General features: G+C 39.7%; 1 protein-coding gene across 2 annotated transcripts in view; it reads left to right on the top strand.

Annotated features, from left to right (window-relative positions):
• The window catches only part of epha7 (eph receptor A7), an 82,032-nt gene extending 61,312 nt beyond the window's left edge, over window positions 1-20,720 (top strand). The window contains exons 8-17 of one of the 2 annotated variants that reach the window (XM_038726207.1): window positions 2,062-2,170; window positions 3,934-3,989; window positions 6,670-6,783; window positions 7,241-7,426; window positions 7,781-7,842; window positions 8,067-8,276; window positions 9,371-9,520; window positions 13,970-14,163; window positions 14,804-14,959; window positions 16,219-20,720. In XM_038726207.1, coding sequence (XP_038582135.1) covers window positions 2,062-2,170; window positions 3,934-3,989; window positions 6,670-6,783; window positions 7,241-7,426; window positions 7,781-7,842; window positions 8,067-8,276; window positions 9,371-9,520; window positions 13,970-14,163; window positions 14,804-14,959; window positions 16,219-16,333 — 1,352 coding nt within the window. In that variant the 3' untranslated portion in view covers window positions 16,334-20,720. Of the gene's footprint in view, window positions 1-2,061; window positions 2,171-3,933; window positions 3,990-6,657; window positions 6,784-7,240; window positions 7,427-7,780; window positions 7,843-8,066; window positions 8,277-9,370; window positions 9,521-13,969; window positions 14,164-14,803; window positions 14,960-16,218 lie in introns of both variants that reach the window. The other variant, XM_038726206.1, reaches the window with a different exon arrangement.
• Window positions 20,721-20,932: the final 212 nt, after the last annotated feature.

Below are 20,932 nucleotides of genomic sequence, written 5' to 3'. Positions count from 1 at the left end.
ATATATGATCCTAATCTTGCAAGAATTATCATCTTTAAGTGAAATCTGTATTGACGAACTGGAGATATTGGAAAATTGAAATAATTAGTGAGGAGTGTCTGATCATCTTTTGAATCAAAGGGCCACAGAGAGTATTTCTCCAAATACACTGATGACAAGCACCTATCAGCGAGTTTGACCGCAGCAGCATACCAACACATTGTTCTGGAACACTGGCTTTTAACTCCAGACCTATGCCCGACCTGTTAATGTTTTTCAGCTGCTTTAGTGATAGACTATGGAAATCATTTGCTTTGCGAACAGAAATTGCTGACGTCATGGGAAAAATCACTAAGCACAAGGACAAGCGGCTGTAGCGTGATGACAGTAAACTCATTTAAATCGAATCGGATACATTAGCTGTGAGGGGTGCTGCTGTGAGGTGTTTGTGTTATGGGTCATAATGTCTGCCATTATAAAATATTGTAAACATGGATACACAGTAGGGTAGAAAAAAAGCTGTGTCACATACACTACTTTCTGCGTTGTGTCCTTTTTTTTTATGGATTTGAAAACGGTTCACCTCACCTGTCAGTGATGAGGTGTCCATCTAACCCACCGACCACTAGAGGAAACTCTTTTGTGTTTGTTATGGAGGGGCGAAAAAGTGAAAGGGCATGATTTTGGACACTGATTCTCACTGAGTCAAAAAATTGTGCATGGAATACACACATACACTGTATTACATTAGTGAGATTAGAGGTGTTGGCAGATGTATTTTTTTTTCCTACCTCCGATCTTTATGCTAATCAAGGCTAAATATGACTCCAGCTACTTAACACACAGACATGAGATTGATCGTCTATTGACAGAAAGCAAATAAGATACTTGGTTACATCTAAACAGCAACAGTTAGTAAGTCACCTGCAGTTATAAATTTTAATAAGTCATTAATAAAGGGGTTGTTGTAAATAAATGAATAAATGGATTTTGGTCAGGATACTTACACACTCCTCCTGAGGGTAAGAGGTCAAATGGTCCGTTGTATGCAGTAAACACCAGCCAAAAGGATTTTTCGCAACCTGGTAACCCAGAGGTTCTTTATGTGGGCCTATAACTGATTTATAAAGCATTAGTAAATCATTCATGAAGCATTAATAAACCTTTTTGTCTCAAATGTATTAAACCCCTTATTAAGGTTGCCTTTTTTTAATTTATTGTTTTATTATTCATATCATTGCATATTTCTTTTATTTTAGAGGCTTCTTCTAATTTGTGAAAACCACATTAGTCACTATTTTTGAGCCCCAACATCCAACCTGCCCACCCAAACATGCCCCCACCCAGCTTACATTTAACATTTCCTTATAAAAGGACACACTAATTACTCATACCACAGGCAGAGTGTGTCTTCTAACAAGGTTAGAAGTTTGTAGTCCAGTCAAAGTGTCCTTGATCAGCGCAGTGAGCCACTAGCCTCCTCTGTGCCAGCCTCAAGAGCAAAACCTGCAAGCGTGTAATATGACGAAACAGACACCTGGAGGGATATTGAAGCCTGATTGAGTAACATCTGATCGAATGTCACCACCTTTTTTCAGCCCCCCTCCTCCTCAGACAGGCCACAACACAATCTTTCCCTTTCATTTTGACGGCGCAGATCCACTTGATTTAAAATGCATGAATTTCCCCACTCATACATCGCTCGCGCTGACTTTATATGATGCCACGGCAAGCCATTCTTTGGAGCAATTGGCAGTTTGTCAACGCAAACAGTCTGAGCACTGTGAGAGCTCTGAATGGGAAACAGTCCAACCTGAATGTGTCTTTGTTTGAGATGAAGGGCATCGCTGTTGCCGTCTGGGACTATTAAGCCCACTTTCTGAAACAGTAGAGCCGTGTGTATAAGGATGGCTCAAAAATAGAAGCGTCCCTCCTCCGCTCCCTCAGAGGGAATGAGAGAAGGGGGGGGGGGTTATCAATCTCCATGCCTCAATCACGCCTTGCAGATTGAAGTCTTTTGATGTGCACTGAGCATTTCTGTCTTTCTGCATGTCTGTCTTATGTGTGTGTCCGTCTCATCAGCTGCGATTGTCTCCAGCGAGCAGAACCCCGTCATCATCATCGCGGTTGTGGCCGTGGCGGGGACCATCATCCTGGTGTTCATGGTGTTTGGCTTCATCATCGGGAGAAGGTACGCTCTCGCGGGCCCCATTGACTCTCCGCTCCTGTGAGTCTGCGCTTGTCAATTAGCCTTTCTGTCACTCACAGGCCTCCACGTCTGTGGACTCGTCACATGCACCCACACGTGCACCCATCATCTTGTGGCATGCTGTGCTAATGGGTTGTGATGCATCACCTTTTTTTTTTTTTCTCCAGCCCTAACAACATTTTTTCTATTTTTGCATAGCCATTTTGAGACTAAGTACTCCAGAGCGAGAAAGCTTTGGCTCCACATTCCTGTGTGAGATCCTGAGGGCAGGAAGAAGAATGGCACAGAAAGTTTTTCCACCATCACAAAGCACCAAGCCCATTGTCATTATCACATTCACATACATTCACATTCTTCATCTGTATTTTCATCTGCACGAATGGCATTTTGTCTGCGCTTACTTTTAATAGTGGGTTTATTACAATTAGCCTTCCCTGGCCCCATTTTAATACTTGCTGTGAAGCCTTGCCTCTGAGTCATTTGGTCAAACCACAACACAAAGATGTCATACAAATCCCTCTGGTGTCAAAGTCACTTTCACTTTTAAGTGATAGCAATATCTCTAATGTCAGTCGGAGATAAGGGCCCATAAATCTGTATAGAAATCATGTAAAAAAGATCAGAACTTCAGATATTGCCTTATGATCATCAAATCTAGACAAAGAGGAACTGTTAGCAGCAAATCATTTTCCATTGATAGGCTACAAAAACTAGACATGTGATGCAGCCACTTTTTCCCCCACTGTGAGTTCCTGTTTTCTTTTCGTTATACCCTCAGTGTTTGTCAACATTAAACACAGGACGTAAATCTAATGCCACCATGGTTTTATGTTATGTTATGTAATTTTTTCAACTTCTGAAGAATACTTTTTCTGTCAGTTTAGTATGGCAAGTGTTAGTTCCCGCTCACAGTTAGCTCTGCATGTAAAAGAATGACAGATTCTGTGAAAATTGGCTTGTTTTGTTTAACAATTTCAGTACATTTTGAAGATTCCGTGACTAAGAATGTCCCATGGTCAACATAGTTCTTACATTTCTGGAACACTTAGACTCTTCTCTATTCACTTACGTACAGAGAACCATGATGTGTTAAAAACCTGTGGGCATACAGGCAAAAAATCGAAATGATTTAAAAGTGCTTAAACTTAAAACATCTACAGTAAACTATCAATCACATGCCAATTGACAGCATTTCTGAGAAGCCTAATTTGTTCTGAAAACAGTAATACTGTATATGGCTTGAAAGGTCATTCTTGAGCTTCAAAACATAAAAATCTTAACTCAGGCCCACTTAATACCTTCTTCCTGAGTCCACAGTAGTTCAAAATAGCTAGGCATGGTAAAAATGTGGCATGCCCAGCTAAGACACAATGACAAAGCCATTGGCCTGTAAGTGCATGTCCATCATTTGTGGCTTATTTCACCGTCCCATGTCATCCCTTTTTTCAGTTAGTACTCAAAGACCAACTTTGTGAAGCAGATCACCTGCTTGAGGGAACCTTCAGCACGTTATATTATAAATTCCTGTTGCAAGACATGTTCAACAGTCTTTTACAGTGCATGCCTTATTTGATGTGTTACATGATTACTTAAGCTACTTTACTAGGCTGGGCTGGGTTCACAGCTCCTGCTGCTCAGCAGAGATTTGTCATGCGCGGCATTAGTTGCTGCATTAAAATTCTTATAATTTAGGGCGTTTATTTCCTCCCTTCACAATCAGTTGATTCTGCTTCCCCCCCGTGCAGGCACTGCGGGTACAGCAAAGCCGACCAGGAGGGAGACGAGGAGCTCTACTTTCAGTGTGAGTGTCTGCTTTCATCAGCCGAAATGCACACACATATTGCATATAATGTACATACACACACGCAGATAGAGTCATCTCAATTACTGCATACTTAACAGGAAGCTTAAAAAACATTAGCACCAACAGGCTGGACTGTTTGATCCGAGTTCATTGGATTTGAGTCAAAGTTCAGGGACAATAAAGGCTATCAAATCAAATCAAATCAAATCTGCAGCTGATTGGGTAGACTGTGGCGATGAAGAAGTAAGGAAGCTACAAACGCACGAATGTGACAGCTGTCAGGGGAGTAGAGGTTGAACCGTGAGGAAGGAGTGTTCCTTTAAAAATGTAAAAGCCATAACTCAGATGGTTTTAGAGAGCGACAGAGTTTCTGGTGTGCACACAGTTTGCCTCGTCGCTGGGGCTGCTTCTGGGTGCCTTCTATCAGTAACACTGATACACCAGTCCTAATGATGCCCCTGGAGATACAGCTGCGGAAAGCTTCCCCAAGTACAGCTGTAATGATCCGCGCTGTAGGCAAACTGCTGATTTGGAAACAACGGGTCAGGGGTGTCACCAAGGGTAGGACTGAGGCAGAGGCAGTGCCGGTGAGCGCAGGGTGGCTACTGCTAAGTATCTGACAGATCCACCTCAGCAGCTCTCAGGTACCACCTGCTTTAGAAAAAAAAAGACAACTGGGAGAAAACACAAACAAGGCCGGTGTCGGGCTTAATGGAAGGCTTCGGCACGCAATATCAAACGACGAGAGGCTGCCAGGAGGACAGAAGCCAGATAGCACGCAAATTCAACATGTAGACCCAATTTGTCTGCCACGTAGAAGAGAGGAAGTCGTGATAAGACATCTCCTATCAGATCCGCTGACATCTCGGATGGACGAAGCAATTATGGGAGCAACTGGAGGGAAATCTCAGCTGCCGGCATCCCCTCGCTGAAATACAATGCATTTGTTGTATTTACACTTTTGGATTGGCTTCCATGTCTGTCCTCCATGCAGAGAATAAATGTCTCTCCAGCTGGATGAGCTCGCAGTTCTGTTCTGTGGTTTTGGTCCAGAATTTATCCAGCGTATTACGGCTGTACTGTCTCATTATATTTTCAAGCTGACAGGTTATATTTTTATCATGTAATTGCCACCGTGAGCGGTCTGTTCCCTTAATAGTGCATCATTCTGTAATTTGCTGTTAATTTGGAACATTGTGCAAAAGGGTAACCCCCCTACTCCTTTCTCTAAACCTGTTTGTTTTTCTTATTTTCTACAAACTGCTTCTGCTCTCACTTCATGGATATTCATGCACGCTTCCTGGATCAGTGTTATTTGAAATTGGATGGACTTTATGTTTAACAAAATAATTAATACCTGACTTATCCCTCAAAACCCTCATACATTATGCTAGAAACATAATAATTTGCATCCTTCCAAAGAGCAGTGTTGTTTTTACTGTATCTTTCATTGGTGTTCAGTTTTAGCATATTTTACACATTGTTATTTGTAAATCAAAATTGTTCTGAAAACTTTATTTTTTCAGAGCAGTGTATGAACAAGTAAATCCCGAATGGTGCATTTATTTATGACTAGCAAGGGACTACCTCATAACCAAACATCATAAACTTTAAAAAATATATTATTTCAACTGTACTGGAGGTCAGCGATTTGGAAACCATGTAAATACATTACAAAAACATATACAGTATGTTGGCTTAGGTTTAGATATGGCAACTTGTATACAGCCCAAGAGGCAAAAAAAGTGTTTGAAAAGAAATGCTGTAAGAATTTGAACCTCAACTACATACCTAAATGTAAATAGCACTGAATTTATAGCTTTTAAATAGTTTACTTTAAAAAACAATCAACTCTTGATGTCAATTCAAGTGGTATACAGTGTACTGTCTATAGGGTTCACAATTTCAACTATATTCTAGTTGCTCACAATCATCTGTCCAAAAAACACAAGTTGGTTAAATTCAGAACCCAAAATTAAAGACTGATCATTTAAATTCAAACATCAGTGCTAGGACAGTAATCAGTTAGGAGTCTGAAAAGAACTGATCAAACTCATATCTTCCTAGACAGGAAACACCGGGAGCTTGAATCTCAGTTCCTACAAAATAGCCAAGTAATTGAAAAACGTGAAATTACTTTTTGGAAATTTAAACCACATACATTCAGAGATATTGTTTTTCAATGTTTTAATTCCAAGGCTATAAAGTGGAATTAAGATTTTAACATGAAGTATTCAGAAGTGGTTACATTTCACAACTAGGTTTTTAGCTCCTTGTAAAATTCTAATTATTACAGACTTTCTTTGGTTCCATAAAAAAAAAAAAAGAAAATTAGGGCAACAACCCCCTCATCCCTACAATGATATCATGTGTCATAAATCTACCAAGCATTATTAAGTGTATGAACCAACATCGCCTGAGAGAGTAAAGTAGTCTCAGCTGCAAGGGAGGGGGACTGACTCCCTCAGAAAAGCACAAGTTACTCAAATCTTTTCTTCCCATTTGTGCAAAATTTTCCTGTGTGAAAACCCTTTTGACACTGGCCTCTGACTGTTCAGCAGTTCCCTCTGAATCATTGGCCTTAGTAATCACTTGCCTGTCAAGCGCCCGCTGGTGTGCAGTGTGCATATTTAATCATAACAGTAATCCTCTTACCTTTCTACAGTTAAATTTCCAGGCACCAAAACCTACATTGACCCTGAAACCTACGAGGACCCAAACAGGGCTGTCCATCAATTTGCCAAGGAGCTGGACGCCTCCTGCATTAAAATTGAGCGGGTTATTGGAGCAGGTGAGCCCATCCTGTGTCTCTTAGCTCTCATCGTTTAGTCACTCCGTGCTATCATATATCACACTGACAGCCAAATATTTACACCTTGAATAGGGACACAGCTTTATGCATTGGATATTGATAGCGCAATTGCAAAGAGGGGAAAAAGTTCATTGCAATTAATGTGTGGGGGGCGTCTGGTAGAGGCAGTCGCAGAGATGCCCACAGCTGAAAAATTGCTGCCACATGGGTTTTACAGAGGCGGTCAATGACAGTATCTATGCATCTCTACATGTCTTATTATAGGTCTTGGTTACACTCCCCTGAGTATAACAAGATGTCGCACTCCAATTTGTACTCCACCACTGCACAGCTGCTTTGTCTCGAAATACACTAATAAATGTGTCATTGTGAAGTTCTTGATAGTGTTTTTTTAAACCCACCCACCCTCACTCAGGAATTGTTTCATCCCACACAGGAGAGTTCGGGGAGGTGTGCAGCGGCCGGCTGAAGCTGCCTGGAAAGCGAGACGTGTCAGTCGCCATCAAGACGTTGAAAGTGGGCTACACCGAGAAGCAGAGGCGGGACTTCCTGTGTGAGGCCAGCATTATGGGACAGTTTGACCATCCTAATGTTGTTCATCTGGAGGGAGTCGTGACGAGAGGTAATCAAACTCAAAGGTGAAATGAAAATATTAACCGTGAATGCCATGAGAGCGTTTTAAAAATGCTCTAAAATCGGAGTATATTTAGCTTTGGGAGGTAAAAGCGCCATAGTTAGAGTGACATTATATCTGATTAAATTAGCCACACTCCCTGTTTAACATTTTTGTAATTTAGACACTGTAATAAAAGGAGCAGATGGTAACTTTTAATTAAAAGCCAATGAAACGCACAGCTAAAAATAACTTGGAAGCAGTTTAGATGTAGTGGTTTATTGTGAGGCATTATGTAAGCAAACAAAATTCAGCTATCAATTAATCATTTTCTCTTTGTCCATCTTTCTTTTTTCTCTCCAGGAAAACCGGTGATGATTGTCATCGAGTACATGGAGAACGGCTCATTAGATGCTTTCCTCAGGGTGAGTATCACCTTCGAATCGCAGGAGGCTCAAAGCGGCGTCTTTTGTATCTTTTCTTTGCATTTGCTTGAAAGTGTCCCAGACAGCAGGCAGTCTGCAGTAGGATCTGTGCATCGCATAAATATCATGAATCTTGTGCTAGAGCTGCTGCAGTGCTTTGACCTACATTTCCCTCACGGTCAGTGAAGCTGGCTGACCTGCCTGTGTTTCTCTGTGCCACGCAGAAACACGATGGTCAGTTCACAGTCATCCAGTTGGTGGGGATGCTGCGGGGCATAGCGGCGGGAATGAGATATCTCTCCGATATGGGATACGTCCATCGAGATCTCGCCGCGCGAAACATCCTTGTCAACAGCAATCTTGTATGTAAAGTGTCTGACTTCGGCCTGTCAAGGGTGATAGACGACGATCCTGAGGCTGTCTACACAACAACCGTGAGTCAATTAAAGTGCTCGCTCTTTCTACCCAGAGCCCTGTCTGAATTCTCTAATCAATTCACAGCTGGTGCATGAAAATAGAGCAGAAGTACTCGTGCACTCCCAAGTAGGCTGCACCATTTTTAATAAGCTAAAAAAGCTATATTTTGATGCAGCTTTCTGACAAGGCACCCATTTATAAAGGGTTTATAAGTTGTAACTCATATATTATTTATAGTTAATTAATTATTTACTAGTGCTTTATAGATCAGCCATTAATAAGAACAACTTTGGGTAGCAAAGTTAAGAACTGTGGTCTGTCTGGTTAACATGTGTGCAGTAAGAAGTGTTAATAAGTACTCAATAGAAAATGATGAATTCCCCCTCACTGTCAGCACAGAGTACAACAAATGCAACTTTTGGGTCATGGACATGGGTCTTAGTCAAGTGAATGATTTGTGAATTAATCAACCAACCTATTTTCAGCTACTATTAAGAAATTTTAAGTAGTTTTTCAGGCAAAAAGGCCAACAAATCAGCCCGAGTACCATTACACAAAATATCAAGCCAATATTTCAAGTAAAAACTATAAAGTATAATGTTAAACAATATATCAGGGCAATATTTCAATGCACTTCTAATGGAGATAAATGTGTAAACAATTGTTTTATTATTCACAAAAGGTCCTGAGTTTTGTATATTGTAATAATCCATGAAGTCTGCATTTATAAATACATAGTAATTTAAATAGTAATTTACAAGTAAATGTTTTAATATAATTTAAAATTGTTTGAAAAGTAAATAAGCAGTTAATGGTTTTTATTGTAGATGCTTTGCAGCACTGCAGCAACACCTGCCAGTCATCTGTCACAGAACATGTTGTTCTTATGAATGAGCTATAGCTCTGATTTAATAATGATGATTTAATTAATCAGTTACAGCTCATAAATCCACAGAGGGTCTTACTTGAAAGTGGTGCCATTGTTTTTATTTACATTTGTGTTTCCAACCTGTGTGTAATTATACTGTCTAATTGTTGTTGTAAGGGAAGATTCAGGCTTTAATGAATGTGATTTTTACTCCAGCCACTGATCTGTTTTTTTTCTGAACAGGGCGGCAAAATACCTGTCCGATGGACCGCGCCAGAAGCCATACAGTATCGGAAATTCACCTCTGCAAGTGATGTGTGGAGTTACGGCATTGTTATGTGGGAGGTCATGTCCTATGGGGAACGGCCTTACTGGGATATGTCCAATCAAGATGTGAGTCACTAAATTCCTTAACTAACTAACACAATGTGTTATCATTCTGCTGCTGGACTACTATTATTCCATCTGTACTGAAGATGTGATTTATCTTTACAAGTACACATTCTCATCCCAGACCTTTGTCAGTGATTTTGTAACCCTTGTGAAAGGCAGGGTTAGGTTGGAGATAAGACATCTTCACTTCATTTGCTAAATTGATATTTTCACCTAAAACCATTTTTATTTAAAGTACTCCAGTCCGGTCATTTTCAGTATTATTGCTGATGCAAATAGTCAATAGACACTAAATGAGTCACCAATAATTTTGACAATTGTTTAATTACTGAAGTAATTTCTCGAGCAAAAATGCCAAACATTCAGTGGTTCTTGTCAAATTAAAGGATTTTTTTGTCTGTAATATAGTTTAAGATTCAATATCTGTTGGTTCAATCTTATCATTTTTATTATTTCTTGACGTTTTTGTTTTGATGAGTTTCTACACCATTAATCATTTATTGCTTACAAATAAAGAGTGTTAGTGTTGGATGTTACTTCTAATCTGGGAGAACTACTGTCTTAGTGACAGATTTATCCTGACTTATCCCTAATGAAGTCATCCGACTAAAACATTTGTGGGTTTTGTTCAAGGCTTTCGTGCAAGTACAGCCCGGTGAAGACTTAACCTAGGGCCTAATTAGTTCAGAAGTCTTGCTATTATTGTGCAGTTTGAATCCATCTGAAGGAGAAACATCCCTGAAATAGGACCCGCACAAAAGACCTGAGAACATGATGCTGGTACAGTATTAATATAAATAACAATGAAAAACACTTGTCATGCTTAATGCTTTATAATGACTATAGTAATGTGACCATTGTGAGCCGCAGTGCTGAACAAATTACACATGCAGCAACAAGTGAGTGCAGTTTGTTGCTTGTTCCTTTATTGTATTTTATTTTAGACATAGAAGTCAGGGATGTTAAGACATAGGTATGCCGATCATGTCATATGAATGTCATTATGTTATATTAGCTTGAACTGAGAGACTACACATTTTTTAAATAAAGGTAAAGAAAGAAATGGGCATTTACCAGTCCAAATGTAGTACCCAGAGTTTTAGAGCTGGACCCATGCTTGTGTCGAAAAGTCAGGATATCGACTGCTGCTTTGATTTTTAACATCTTTTTAAAAATCTTTTTTAACATCTTTTTAAAAATCTGCTCTAAATTAAAAATAAAAAAAAGAAACATCTGACAGGAAAATGCAATCAAATAAACAAATCAAAATGATTAAATAACACAATAATAAATAAATAATAGTTACAGCCAAAGATTTTTTTTGAAACTCTTGACAATTTCCTTACACATTCAGAAATTATTCTTAAATGATCCCTTTTAAGGGTGTTTTGATACCTTTCGGTGTAAAATATAGTGTACTGAATTAGTTTACATTATTCTTGTACCTCATTATACAAGATGAGTCAACACACTGGTGTTAAGTGATACGATAATACTTACTAAATAGGAGTGACTATACAGCAATTTGTCAAGCACAATACAGTCAAAGTAATGTATTCTAGTTCCTGCGACTTGTAGCAATGCTACAGAGCCCCGATGTCCTCAAAGATGATCATATTTTTTTATCTTGTGCGCACAAGTTATTATCTTGATTATTTGTTTGCAGAAGAAATCTTGTGTGCGCAATTAGGGCTCTGTACAATGCAGCTCTGAAAAAAAGCTACAAATTCACACACCATAAATACAGTGCTTCAGAGTCTCAGAATGTTCACATCTCTGTCTGCTGGTGTTGGTTGAACTGGAAGGGAAATTTAGAGATTTCTATTAGGATAAAACTCATTGCATTTCTAAAACTCACACGGGTAATCGTGATTCATAATCAAGATGATCATTTTGTACCAATCCTGCCTTAACATCAAGTAAATTGTAATAGCTGACTCCTGACATTGCCCACCCTATTCTTCTTCAAAGAACACATTTACCCACACTTCTTTTTACAAATGTCACAAATTGCTATCATGATTGACTCACCAGAAGTTCTCTGAGTGCTGTTGCCTGCTTTCCTGCCAACTCCCACTGAGGGAGTCCAACTGAGCCAGACCACTTGAAGCTGTTCTCTATTGTCGGACACTTGACACATTTTGATTTATGTGAAAAGGCGAGCGAGTTCTGGCCTTAAAATTCCTATATGGCTAAACATGATTAAGATTCTTCGGTGCTCCAAAGCAGAGGCCTGCTGATTAAACAATCACGTGTTAGAAATGCTAAACAAGGCCGCCGTAAAGTGGCGTATGTGGTGTTTTGATGCTCTAATTCTTGACAGACATCAATGTCAGAACTCTTGCGCTTTGTCAAGATGTCAGCAAACATCCTCCGGGGATGGAGGAAGAACATTATTTGCATTTTCCCCAACAGTTTCAGTGTTATGACACCTTTTCCCTCCACGACTCATTCTTGTATGAGTGGTCCTGACAGGAATAGCTGATGAACATATGCAGAAACGTACACAGCTCCTCATCCACACAATAAGGGAATGGGAGCTAGAGGCTCAAAACAAAGAGCCTGCTGCACCTACTTTTCTCACTGCATTGACTTTTAATGAACTCTGTGCTAAACTGCATACATGATGCGGATTGACAATAGATTAGATTTAAAAGCTCTGTGGAATGATCTTTTCTAGATGTCTACTATGTAACCAGAAGCATGACCCTGTAGTGCCTTTAGGGTCATCAGTGAAATCTTAGAATCAGTTCTAAAACTTGCAGTCAGCCAGTGAAGAGACAAAGAATGGATGTAATATGAGGCCATCTCCTAGTTTAAAAGCCTAGCTGCAGCGTTTAGCACTGAAGGCAGGCGATTGTTTTCAGACTGTGCCAAGCAACACACAATACAACATGCAATAATCAAGTGTGCAAAACATTTTTAAGGTGACATAATGTGACCACCAAGTTAATTTACATCACCTATGTCACCTATGAATTATTATAACATTTTGCTCACATCTTTCCAACATTGGGACTGTATCTGACCTTTTGGTTAACTTTCCATAACTGGCAATTCGACATTCACACCCACTTGAGCTGGTCAGCTGTGCAGAGGTGAGAAAGTAAGCAGGCTTTGAACTTCTCTCTCTCTCGCACTCTTTTTTCTTTTCTTTTTTTAATACCTCTCAGGAGAGACTATCTAAAAATCTGCACCTTTATCCACATATTGAAACAACATTGCAGCTCCCCCCACTCTATGACAGTGTGGCTATTCAGAAAAACTGTAAGCATTTTGATTTCTGACACAGCCAGACCCTGCCCAGTCTGTCTGGGCTACTGCAATAAACTGTTTTAATGAAGACTTTCCATCCATTTACATTCACATTCTCTTCCAAGCGGTCTAAATCAATAGGATAAACCCAAGATTTGTCATAACTGACAGAGGGGATGGACAGCATTAATAAAACAAGGCCATGTTTCCTAAAGGGGTCCTCCAACAATTCTCCATAAAGTTGGGGGAACAAATGTGGAGACAGATATTACAAAAGAAAGGGCACACTTGATGCTGCAGAGGCAAAGATATGCTCACTTTTAGTCCCTAGAATTGGTCACGTTCCAAAATGACTGGCTTTAACATTTCCCATGATACAATATTATAGTGTTTTTGGTTAGACCCTTCTCGCCTGGTAAATGCTCTTTTAAACTCCGTGGCCCCAGTTTTTTCAGACTTGACAACCATCCTCTAGAGCCAAAGAAAGACATACAACAGTTTCCACAGGCGTCAAAAGGAGTGGTACTCCTTTGGTAAATTGACTTGGACATAAAATGTAAACACTGTGAAGTGGCCCTTTAAAACACTCTCTTTCAGGCAGTATTTTTTGCAGACAGGCTTCAAAGATTGAAATGGAATTCATTAATAGCTCTAGAAGGGGCAGGTACAGTATAGAAAAAAATCTCAGCAGCCTCATTTCAATAGAGGAAGCTGTTAGACATGAAATACTTAATATCTGAGAGGCATATTGTGGTAATGGAATGGGGTGTGATGAGAAACCTGTCGCTCCACAATTACTGCTCAAAGCTCATCAGTGTAGTTACTTTCAGTAAGTTCTGCTTTGAGTCCTCATGTTCCCATTCACTGTAACTGGCACACAACCATCAAATCTGGTTAGGGCCACGGACATCTGCTGTATATAATGATTAAGAAATGATTAAGCTCTGCTGCTGCTGTTTATAAACTTGGTGATTAAAGGATAAAATGTACATGAAGCGTAGTTAATTATTCACTTTGTCAGAAACCGTTAGCCTGATACTAAAGAGTTTAAGGTTAGCTTGATACTAAAGGTTGGTTCTAAAGGGTTAGAGTCAGGAGTAAGGGGTTAGGATTAGGCTGATACAACAAACACTTTATGGTTAGGATAATACTAAATGCTGATACTAATAACTTCATCTGTTTTGCGTTCTCCAGGTAATAAAGGCGATAGAGGAGGGCTACCGTCTTCCAGCTCCAATGGACTGTCCACCAGGCCTGCATCAGCTAATGCTGGACTGCTGGCAGAAAGACAGAGCCGAACGACCCAAATTCGATCAAATAGTTGGCATCCTTGATAAGATGATTCGCAACCCTAACACCTTGAAAACCCCAGTGGGAACATGTACTAGGTGAGCAAATAAAACTTCAAATGACTGAGTTTAAAATGTGGCTTCATGCAATAAAGAACTTTAATTTTTATTTTAGCGCATTAGTGGGTGATCCAAAGTGTCCAGTGGATGATTTAGCCCCTGTAGTTCACAGATGAAAGATAAATCCCAGGGGATCAATACCCCAGAGCAGCTTCCATGGCTTTATGGTCAATAGCAGGGCTTTTGAATCAATCTCTATAATGAGTTCCTGGTACGTTTAAGTGCAGTGGGAACTCCAGGCCTCACTCTGACATTTGTCAGATGAATTCTATTTGCAGTCAGAACATACTTTTTCCGAGGTGAAATTGAGACTCAGAGGTTACAGCTGGCGAAAAAGCACTTTATTATATGGAGACTGTATGGGGTGAATGTATTCAGATTGAAAGGGTATTGACAAAAATATTTTCCAGAAGCAGAAAGCTGACATGCTGCATCTGTTTGTTAATTTCCTATTGATTGAAGCCTCCAATCAGCTGTTTTTTTCCCCTCTTCTCGCAATTTACTGCACCGCTGGATGCCTTTGGTTGTCGTTTTGTCTCGTCTCCTGCTTGATTGTGTTTTCAGTGGAACGTTTCCTTTTCACATAAGACATAAACATCTTTCTGTGCTCATCCCGCAGACCAATTAGTCCACTGTTAGATCAGAGCACACCAGACTTCACCGCTTTCCGCTCAGTGGGAGAGTGGCTGGAAGCCATCAAGATGGAGCGATACAGAGACAACTTCACAGCAGCTGGCTACAGTTCCCTGGAATCTGTAGCCAGGATGTCAATCGAGTAAGTAGATATGAAGTGCCCAAGTGGTTAAACATCAGTAGAGAACATTAATACCAGCCACATTTAGACTGTGAACTCACCTACACTTCACATCCTTCTATACGATCCTGTGTAAACAAATCAACCTTTTTTGCATTGTGCATTCTGGTGATGTGTTTCTGTAACTTGGCATCAATTTTCAAACAGTGGCCTGGAATTCTATTTACCCAAACTGCAGAGAGAACCAGACCTTTATTTGTAGCTGGTTTATATTAGAGACAGGACCTAATTTCCTTCCTCTTTCATTTGTATGCTTGATATCATATTTTAATAAGAAGCAACCCTGTTCATTGTTTGACTTCTGTTTTAATTTGCTGTTATTGCAAACCCAACACTTCCATGTTTATCTGTTGTCCATTTCCACCGCATTAATTCCATCAGTTCAACAAGTTCATGTTATAACCACAGCTCTATTGTTCTGAGTTTGTCTTAATATCAGAAAAAAAAATCCAATTGCATTTATAAACAAGCTTCTACAGTTTCTTCATTGAGTGCCTAAATGAAATTCAATACTTTCTACACAGATATTTCAAATTAAAAGCCTTTCAGAGGGCACAACTCTTCCAGATATTGAATGACTGCCCAAATGATTGAGTTTGGTTGAAAAACATCAACAACAAGGTAGACATGGTTGGAACTAGTGAGAAAAGTGTTTCTGTAAATTTTTTTTACCAAACTACTTGTATTTGAGAATTACAACTAGTACAAAGTTACAACTGACTACAGACTAGAAGAGAGCTGTGGCTTATCAAACAAAAGAACTGTCATCTTTCCAGATTCTCTTTTAGTTGGAGGTTTGTAAAAGCTTAAATGTTGAAGCCTCTGACCTGGTCAGAGTCTCAGGTGGGTCAGGTACTGTAGATTTGGACTGTCACCTTTTCAAACACCTGAGTTAGTAAAAGACTCAGTCCACAGTAGTCCTCATCACTTTGATAAATACTTTTTTTTGTTAACACAACAAATTTAAACAGACTTGTGCGTGATAGTTAAGCTTTATTACTGATCCAAACTCTCACAGGATAAAGCAGGTTTGATGTTCTGTCATACTTTGTTCCTACATCATCCTTGAAGTTGATGCTCAAATTTATTTATTGATATGCCTAAACAAGACTGCTGCGTCTAGCTGCCTTTTTTGTAGCCCTCACTCAGAATAATGAAAAGGCTGAGGCTGTAAATCTGACTTGGTTTGCCCCATACTGATGTGTTGTCCTGTCTTCCAGGGACGTGATGAGCTTGGGGATCACACTGGTGGGCCATCAGAAAAAGATCATGAGCAGCATACAGACTATGAGAGCCCAGATGCTGCATCTCCACGGCACAGGTGTCCAGGTGTGATGGACTGCAACGGGCTGCATCACAAAGGGTGAAAACAAAAACAGAACTCATCCGGAGCAGTGCCTGGGACGTACCCGGGATAATCGTCAAAGTAAATGGACATCTGTTATGTCTGACTCTTTCGGCTGTGTCTGGAGTGAAAGCATTCCTTTGCTCCTCACTGAAGGATTGTGGTCCAACTCTTCTATGGCCACTAAAGAGAGGAAAAGGGCAAAAAAAACAGCAACAAAAGAGAAACTACCTGGACGAGACAACTCCCTTTTTTGTTACTTTGTTTTCTTTTTTATTTAGAAGCGCTTATGAACTCAACCACATATCAAATGGTGCATTGGAAAGGAGTTTGATGCTTACATTTCTTTAACTTAATGAATGATTTAAATGCACACCATGGCTATGGATTTCCTTTAAAAAGAACAAAAAAACTTGTCTACCTGCGGTGGTTTCACTTGTTCATTTTTCTAATTTTCTTTCTGTCTGCCACATTGATATGTTGTGGCCCAAACAGCAGTTTAATTTTTCTCTTCTATTTGGACTTGACAACAGGGTAAACTTTTATCCAAATGCAGAGGGAACTCTTTAGGTGCAGTCTCAAAGGTACTTTCTGTGCTGACACATGCTGACAGTTGAACTGTTTGAACTGTTTGCAGTGACCCGTGTTTTCCTTCATGTGCTGTTGAAGTGAAAATGTTGTCCTTACATGCTTGTTTGCAGGCAGCATACAGGAGTGGAGTTTTGACATGGTTTCAACCTTTCAAATTTTTTTATTAAGGAATTGAGGAGTGCAGCACTGAGAAGATTCAGGAGGCTGAACTGTTTTTCGAATCACCAGACTTTTATATCAGAGTAGCAATATCCTTTGGCTTAGTGTTCACTACAGCAAATGCAGAACGGTACCTGGTTATTGACTAAAATGTTGCAGCACTGTTGAAAGATTGTATTGAAATTGAAGCCACCGTGAATTGTTTTGCCATCTTTTTGCCTAAAATGTTGCACACAGTGTTTGTTTTGGTGCATTATTCAGCTACAAATACATTTTTTAAGGGTGGATCCAAGAAAGGTGTAAATGTAATACTGCCTTAAAATTTGTTAGATTAAGTATTGTCACTATTTTAGGCACTTCAATGACAATGCTTTCTGCGGTTTATTTTAAGGGTGGACAAGCTCCTTATATATTTTTTTTGTTTTCCTTGTAGTGTGATGTCTTTTTATCTAGAACTTGAACTGGTGAAATCAAGTGCACGGACATGGTTCAGTGCCACGAGTGACAGAGTCAGCTAAGAAGAGGTGGACTAAACAGAGCAATAATTACCAGGTAGAAATGGTCCTCACCTGAGGTTTTTCAGGTGCTAGGTTTTCTCACATGTGTGTGCTATGCCGAGTCAAACCCTTAGGAAAGATTCAGTCATCGCCGGAAAGGCAAGGAATGTACCTTTTGGAAAGTGCTCGGAAAACTGCCGTGCCAAGTCATCAGAGAAATAATCATGTCGCATTTTGCCACTATGATATGCTAAACGTTTGATGGAAATCTAACATGGCGTGGAAATATTGAATTGAGGGGCTGCAGAGATGAAAGAGGCGCCATTCCCTTCACACTACAAAGGTGCCGATTAGCCATGCTGACATCATCTTCTGACACCAACGCACCGCCCAGAAATCAAAGAGGCCCTTCAGGGTTTGGGTCTGAAAATGCAGGACCACCGTCCCGGCTCTGTGGGCAGCCATGCAGCTCCCCTGTTTATTCATGTGTCTCTGCCGCTCATCCTCACAGGCGTAGATGTGACGGCACATTAAGGTGTCTTTTAGATTGCTCGTCTTTTCTTCCATTGGCTTTGGATGGAGAACAGACATGAGGGGGCTTTGCAAATGATGTGCTAAAAGCCAATCAGCCCATTCGGTGCCATCTGTCTCCACCTCAAATGCAAAAAAGAGATAAAGTTTCCATGTCGAGGTATGTTTCAGTGCATTCATTCTTTGATAAGAAAATTGAGTTACTCGGCTGTCATGTAAAGAGGAGTGGTGTTTACAGAAAAGAAAGAACACCATTATAACTTATTCTGTCACTGCTGCTGAAAACTGAGAGATAAATCTATATTTTCACAGCTACAGTCATTTCTGTCAACTTGTTTAATCTCAAATGCATAGGAAAAGCCTAAGTACATCAGGAATCAACCTTGAGCTCACTGACAAGCAGTACATCTATTTGTAGCTTTCTTCATTCTCTCCATTGTCTCTTAAACTGCGTCCACATTAAGCCAGCTACATTTGAAAACACATTTTTTTCTCTCCATTTTGGCCCGCTGTCCAGACGAAGCTGGCGTGGAGCCTTTTGAAAAGGCTGAAAAGCAGGAGAAACAAAGAAGGTGTAAGCCTACCTTGATAGCGTCTGGTCTGTCACCTCTACAGGGGTAGCTGTAGTCCTAAAACAGATGTAGAGAGCAGATGTGCACGGCTGCAAAGACAGATGTGTTCACGTATGTACATATATTTTGGGTCTGCATGCAGATGGTTCGCCCCGGCCTCACAGACATGAGGATGGGGAATGTATAACTTGGGCATAACCCTCTCTGTGATCACTCATTTTAAAAGTAATACAGCTGTGTTCTCACTGATTTTAGTGTATTTTGCCTGAAAACTTTGCAATCATGAAAAGAACAAATGATTTTGGATAAAACTAATATGTTTATTATCAATTACTCTTCCAATTATTTTCTCAGTGAATTGATTGGTCTATAACATTATCACAAATCACATTTTCTCAAAGCCCAGTTGACATCTTCAGATGTCTTGTTTTGTCCAAATAACTATCACAGGGACTACAACACCAAACAGTCAGTTATACATTTACTGACTTAAAACTATTTGTTTCAGCTCTAGATTGGTACAGTTATGTAGGAAGTACTGTCTGCCTTTGAAACATGTACTATTGATAAGGTGCAGTCAAATTACTATTTTACACTTGTCCCAATGTCTGACAACAGAAACAGGAAAAAAGGCAATGAGGGCGACTAACTGTCAAGTTCGGCTGTATTAAAATACTGTATTAGTGATCACAGACGCCACTGTTATATGCAGTTTTGTTGTTCACCAACAAAGGACAACAAAATCTTGCTCTCTTGCTGTTGTCCAGCCAGACCAGAGGTCTTAATGGAATTGATCTAAACAGCTAACGTGGATGGACGTCATTTTAAAACATAAACTGTGTTTTCAGAACGATCCTGCTTAGTGTGGATGTACGTTTAGATCACTTTTGACTGTGGGACTCACCTTTGTGAGGAGACACCAGGACTTAGCCCTGACCAGCTTTGAGCCCCTGTGTCACACACCCTTTATCCATACAGCAGAGCTCAGCAATTGGGCCTTGGCCAGGCCTTTGAATTGAATACAGGCATAAAGTCATTCAGTCAGCACAAAACTCTGCAGTTCACAGGCACCACACTCTCTCACCCCTACTCTGTTTTAAACCGGGCCCTCAGAGGCCCCTCACACCCCAGGGTGGAATGCCTCTGTCCCGTTTTTTCCTCTGCTGGGGAAATAGCAGTTTGAGCCAAATTGAGATTAAGGCCAGGATACAATCACTTCAGCGTCCACATCACCTGTAACCTTCACCAACAAAGTCACTTTACTGTCTGTTTCAGCTTGTTTCATCCACATTTTAAACTTCAGGTTGCTTAACTCTGGACAAAAAAGGTTTTGTGGTGACTCTATTTCAGCAAAAACACAAAAAGAATAAAACATAAAAAAATAAAAAACAGAAACCTGCAAGATCTAGTTGGTTGGTAGGAATCAGGAATAGTAGATAGAGTATGAAGTTATTTTTCAAATCTTGTGGTTCAGCAGTTGGAAATTAGTTTCACCATTTTGGCGAGGTGGTGGGTAATTCCAAAGAGTGCAGCACTGTTGATTGTGTCAGAGAGCTGAGATTTGAGGGAATCTTTGTATATGTTCTAATTGTAAAACTTGTAAATTTTATTTATATTGTTTTTTACACCTATTACTCAGTAGAGAGCTCTGAATACATTGAAAATGCACTATATTTTTCTATCTCGCAGATGAATTATTGCCACCCACAAGATTTCAGTTGTACATAATTTTTCATTTAGGACCAAAGACAGCTATAGGATTTCCATCTTTACTTTGACTTGGTTTTGATTTTGCCTTTTAGTCTGTTGTACAGTACTACAAATTGTCAATTTATTATTTATTTTTATGTGATGAAAGTATTGAGAATATTCACTGGTCAAAAGTATTTTCCCCAACAGTAGAACTATAAGATCATTTAATTAGACAATTTCTTGTTACATAGACAATTCCTTTTGCTTTGTAACCTTTGTAATAGACTGTACATATATTTTTGGAAATATAATACAATCTCGAAGTTTTGGGTGTCCTTTGCAGTGTTTTTCAAATTTGTCATACCCTGGGTGGTGTTAATTTGATCAGTTATTTTTGAGAGGTATAATCGTGAGCTCAGAATTTTCAGAGTTTAGGTCATGATTAGACAACATCTTTGTTTTTGTTAATGAAAACGTAGTTCTAGCTTAGTCAAAGAAACCCAGAAACATTTAGTCTTTCTTATGTCATTAATAAATGTTGACAAAA

This window comes from Micropterus salmoides, unplaced genomic scaffold, assembly GCF_014851395.1.
Source record: "Micropterus salmoides isolate LMB-PRFRI ecotype aquatic unplaced genomic scaffold, ASM1485139v1 Ms_hic_scaffold_18, whole genome shotgun sequence".
NCBI lineage: Eukaryota > Metazoa > Chordata > Actinopteri > Centrarchiformes > Centrarchidae > Micropterus > Micropterus salmoides.
This window is presented reverse-complemented; position numbering and strand designations above follow the sequence as displayed.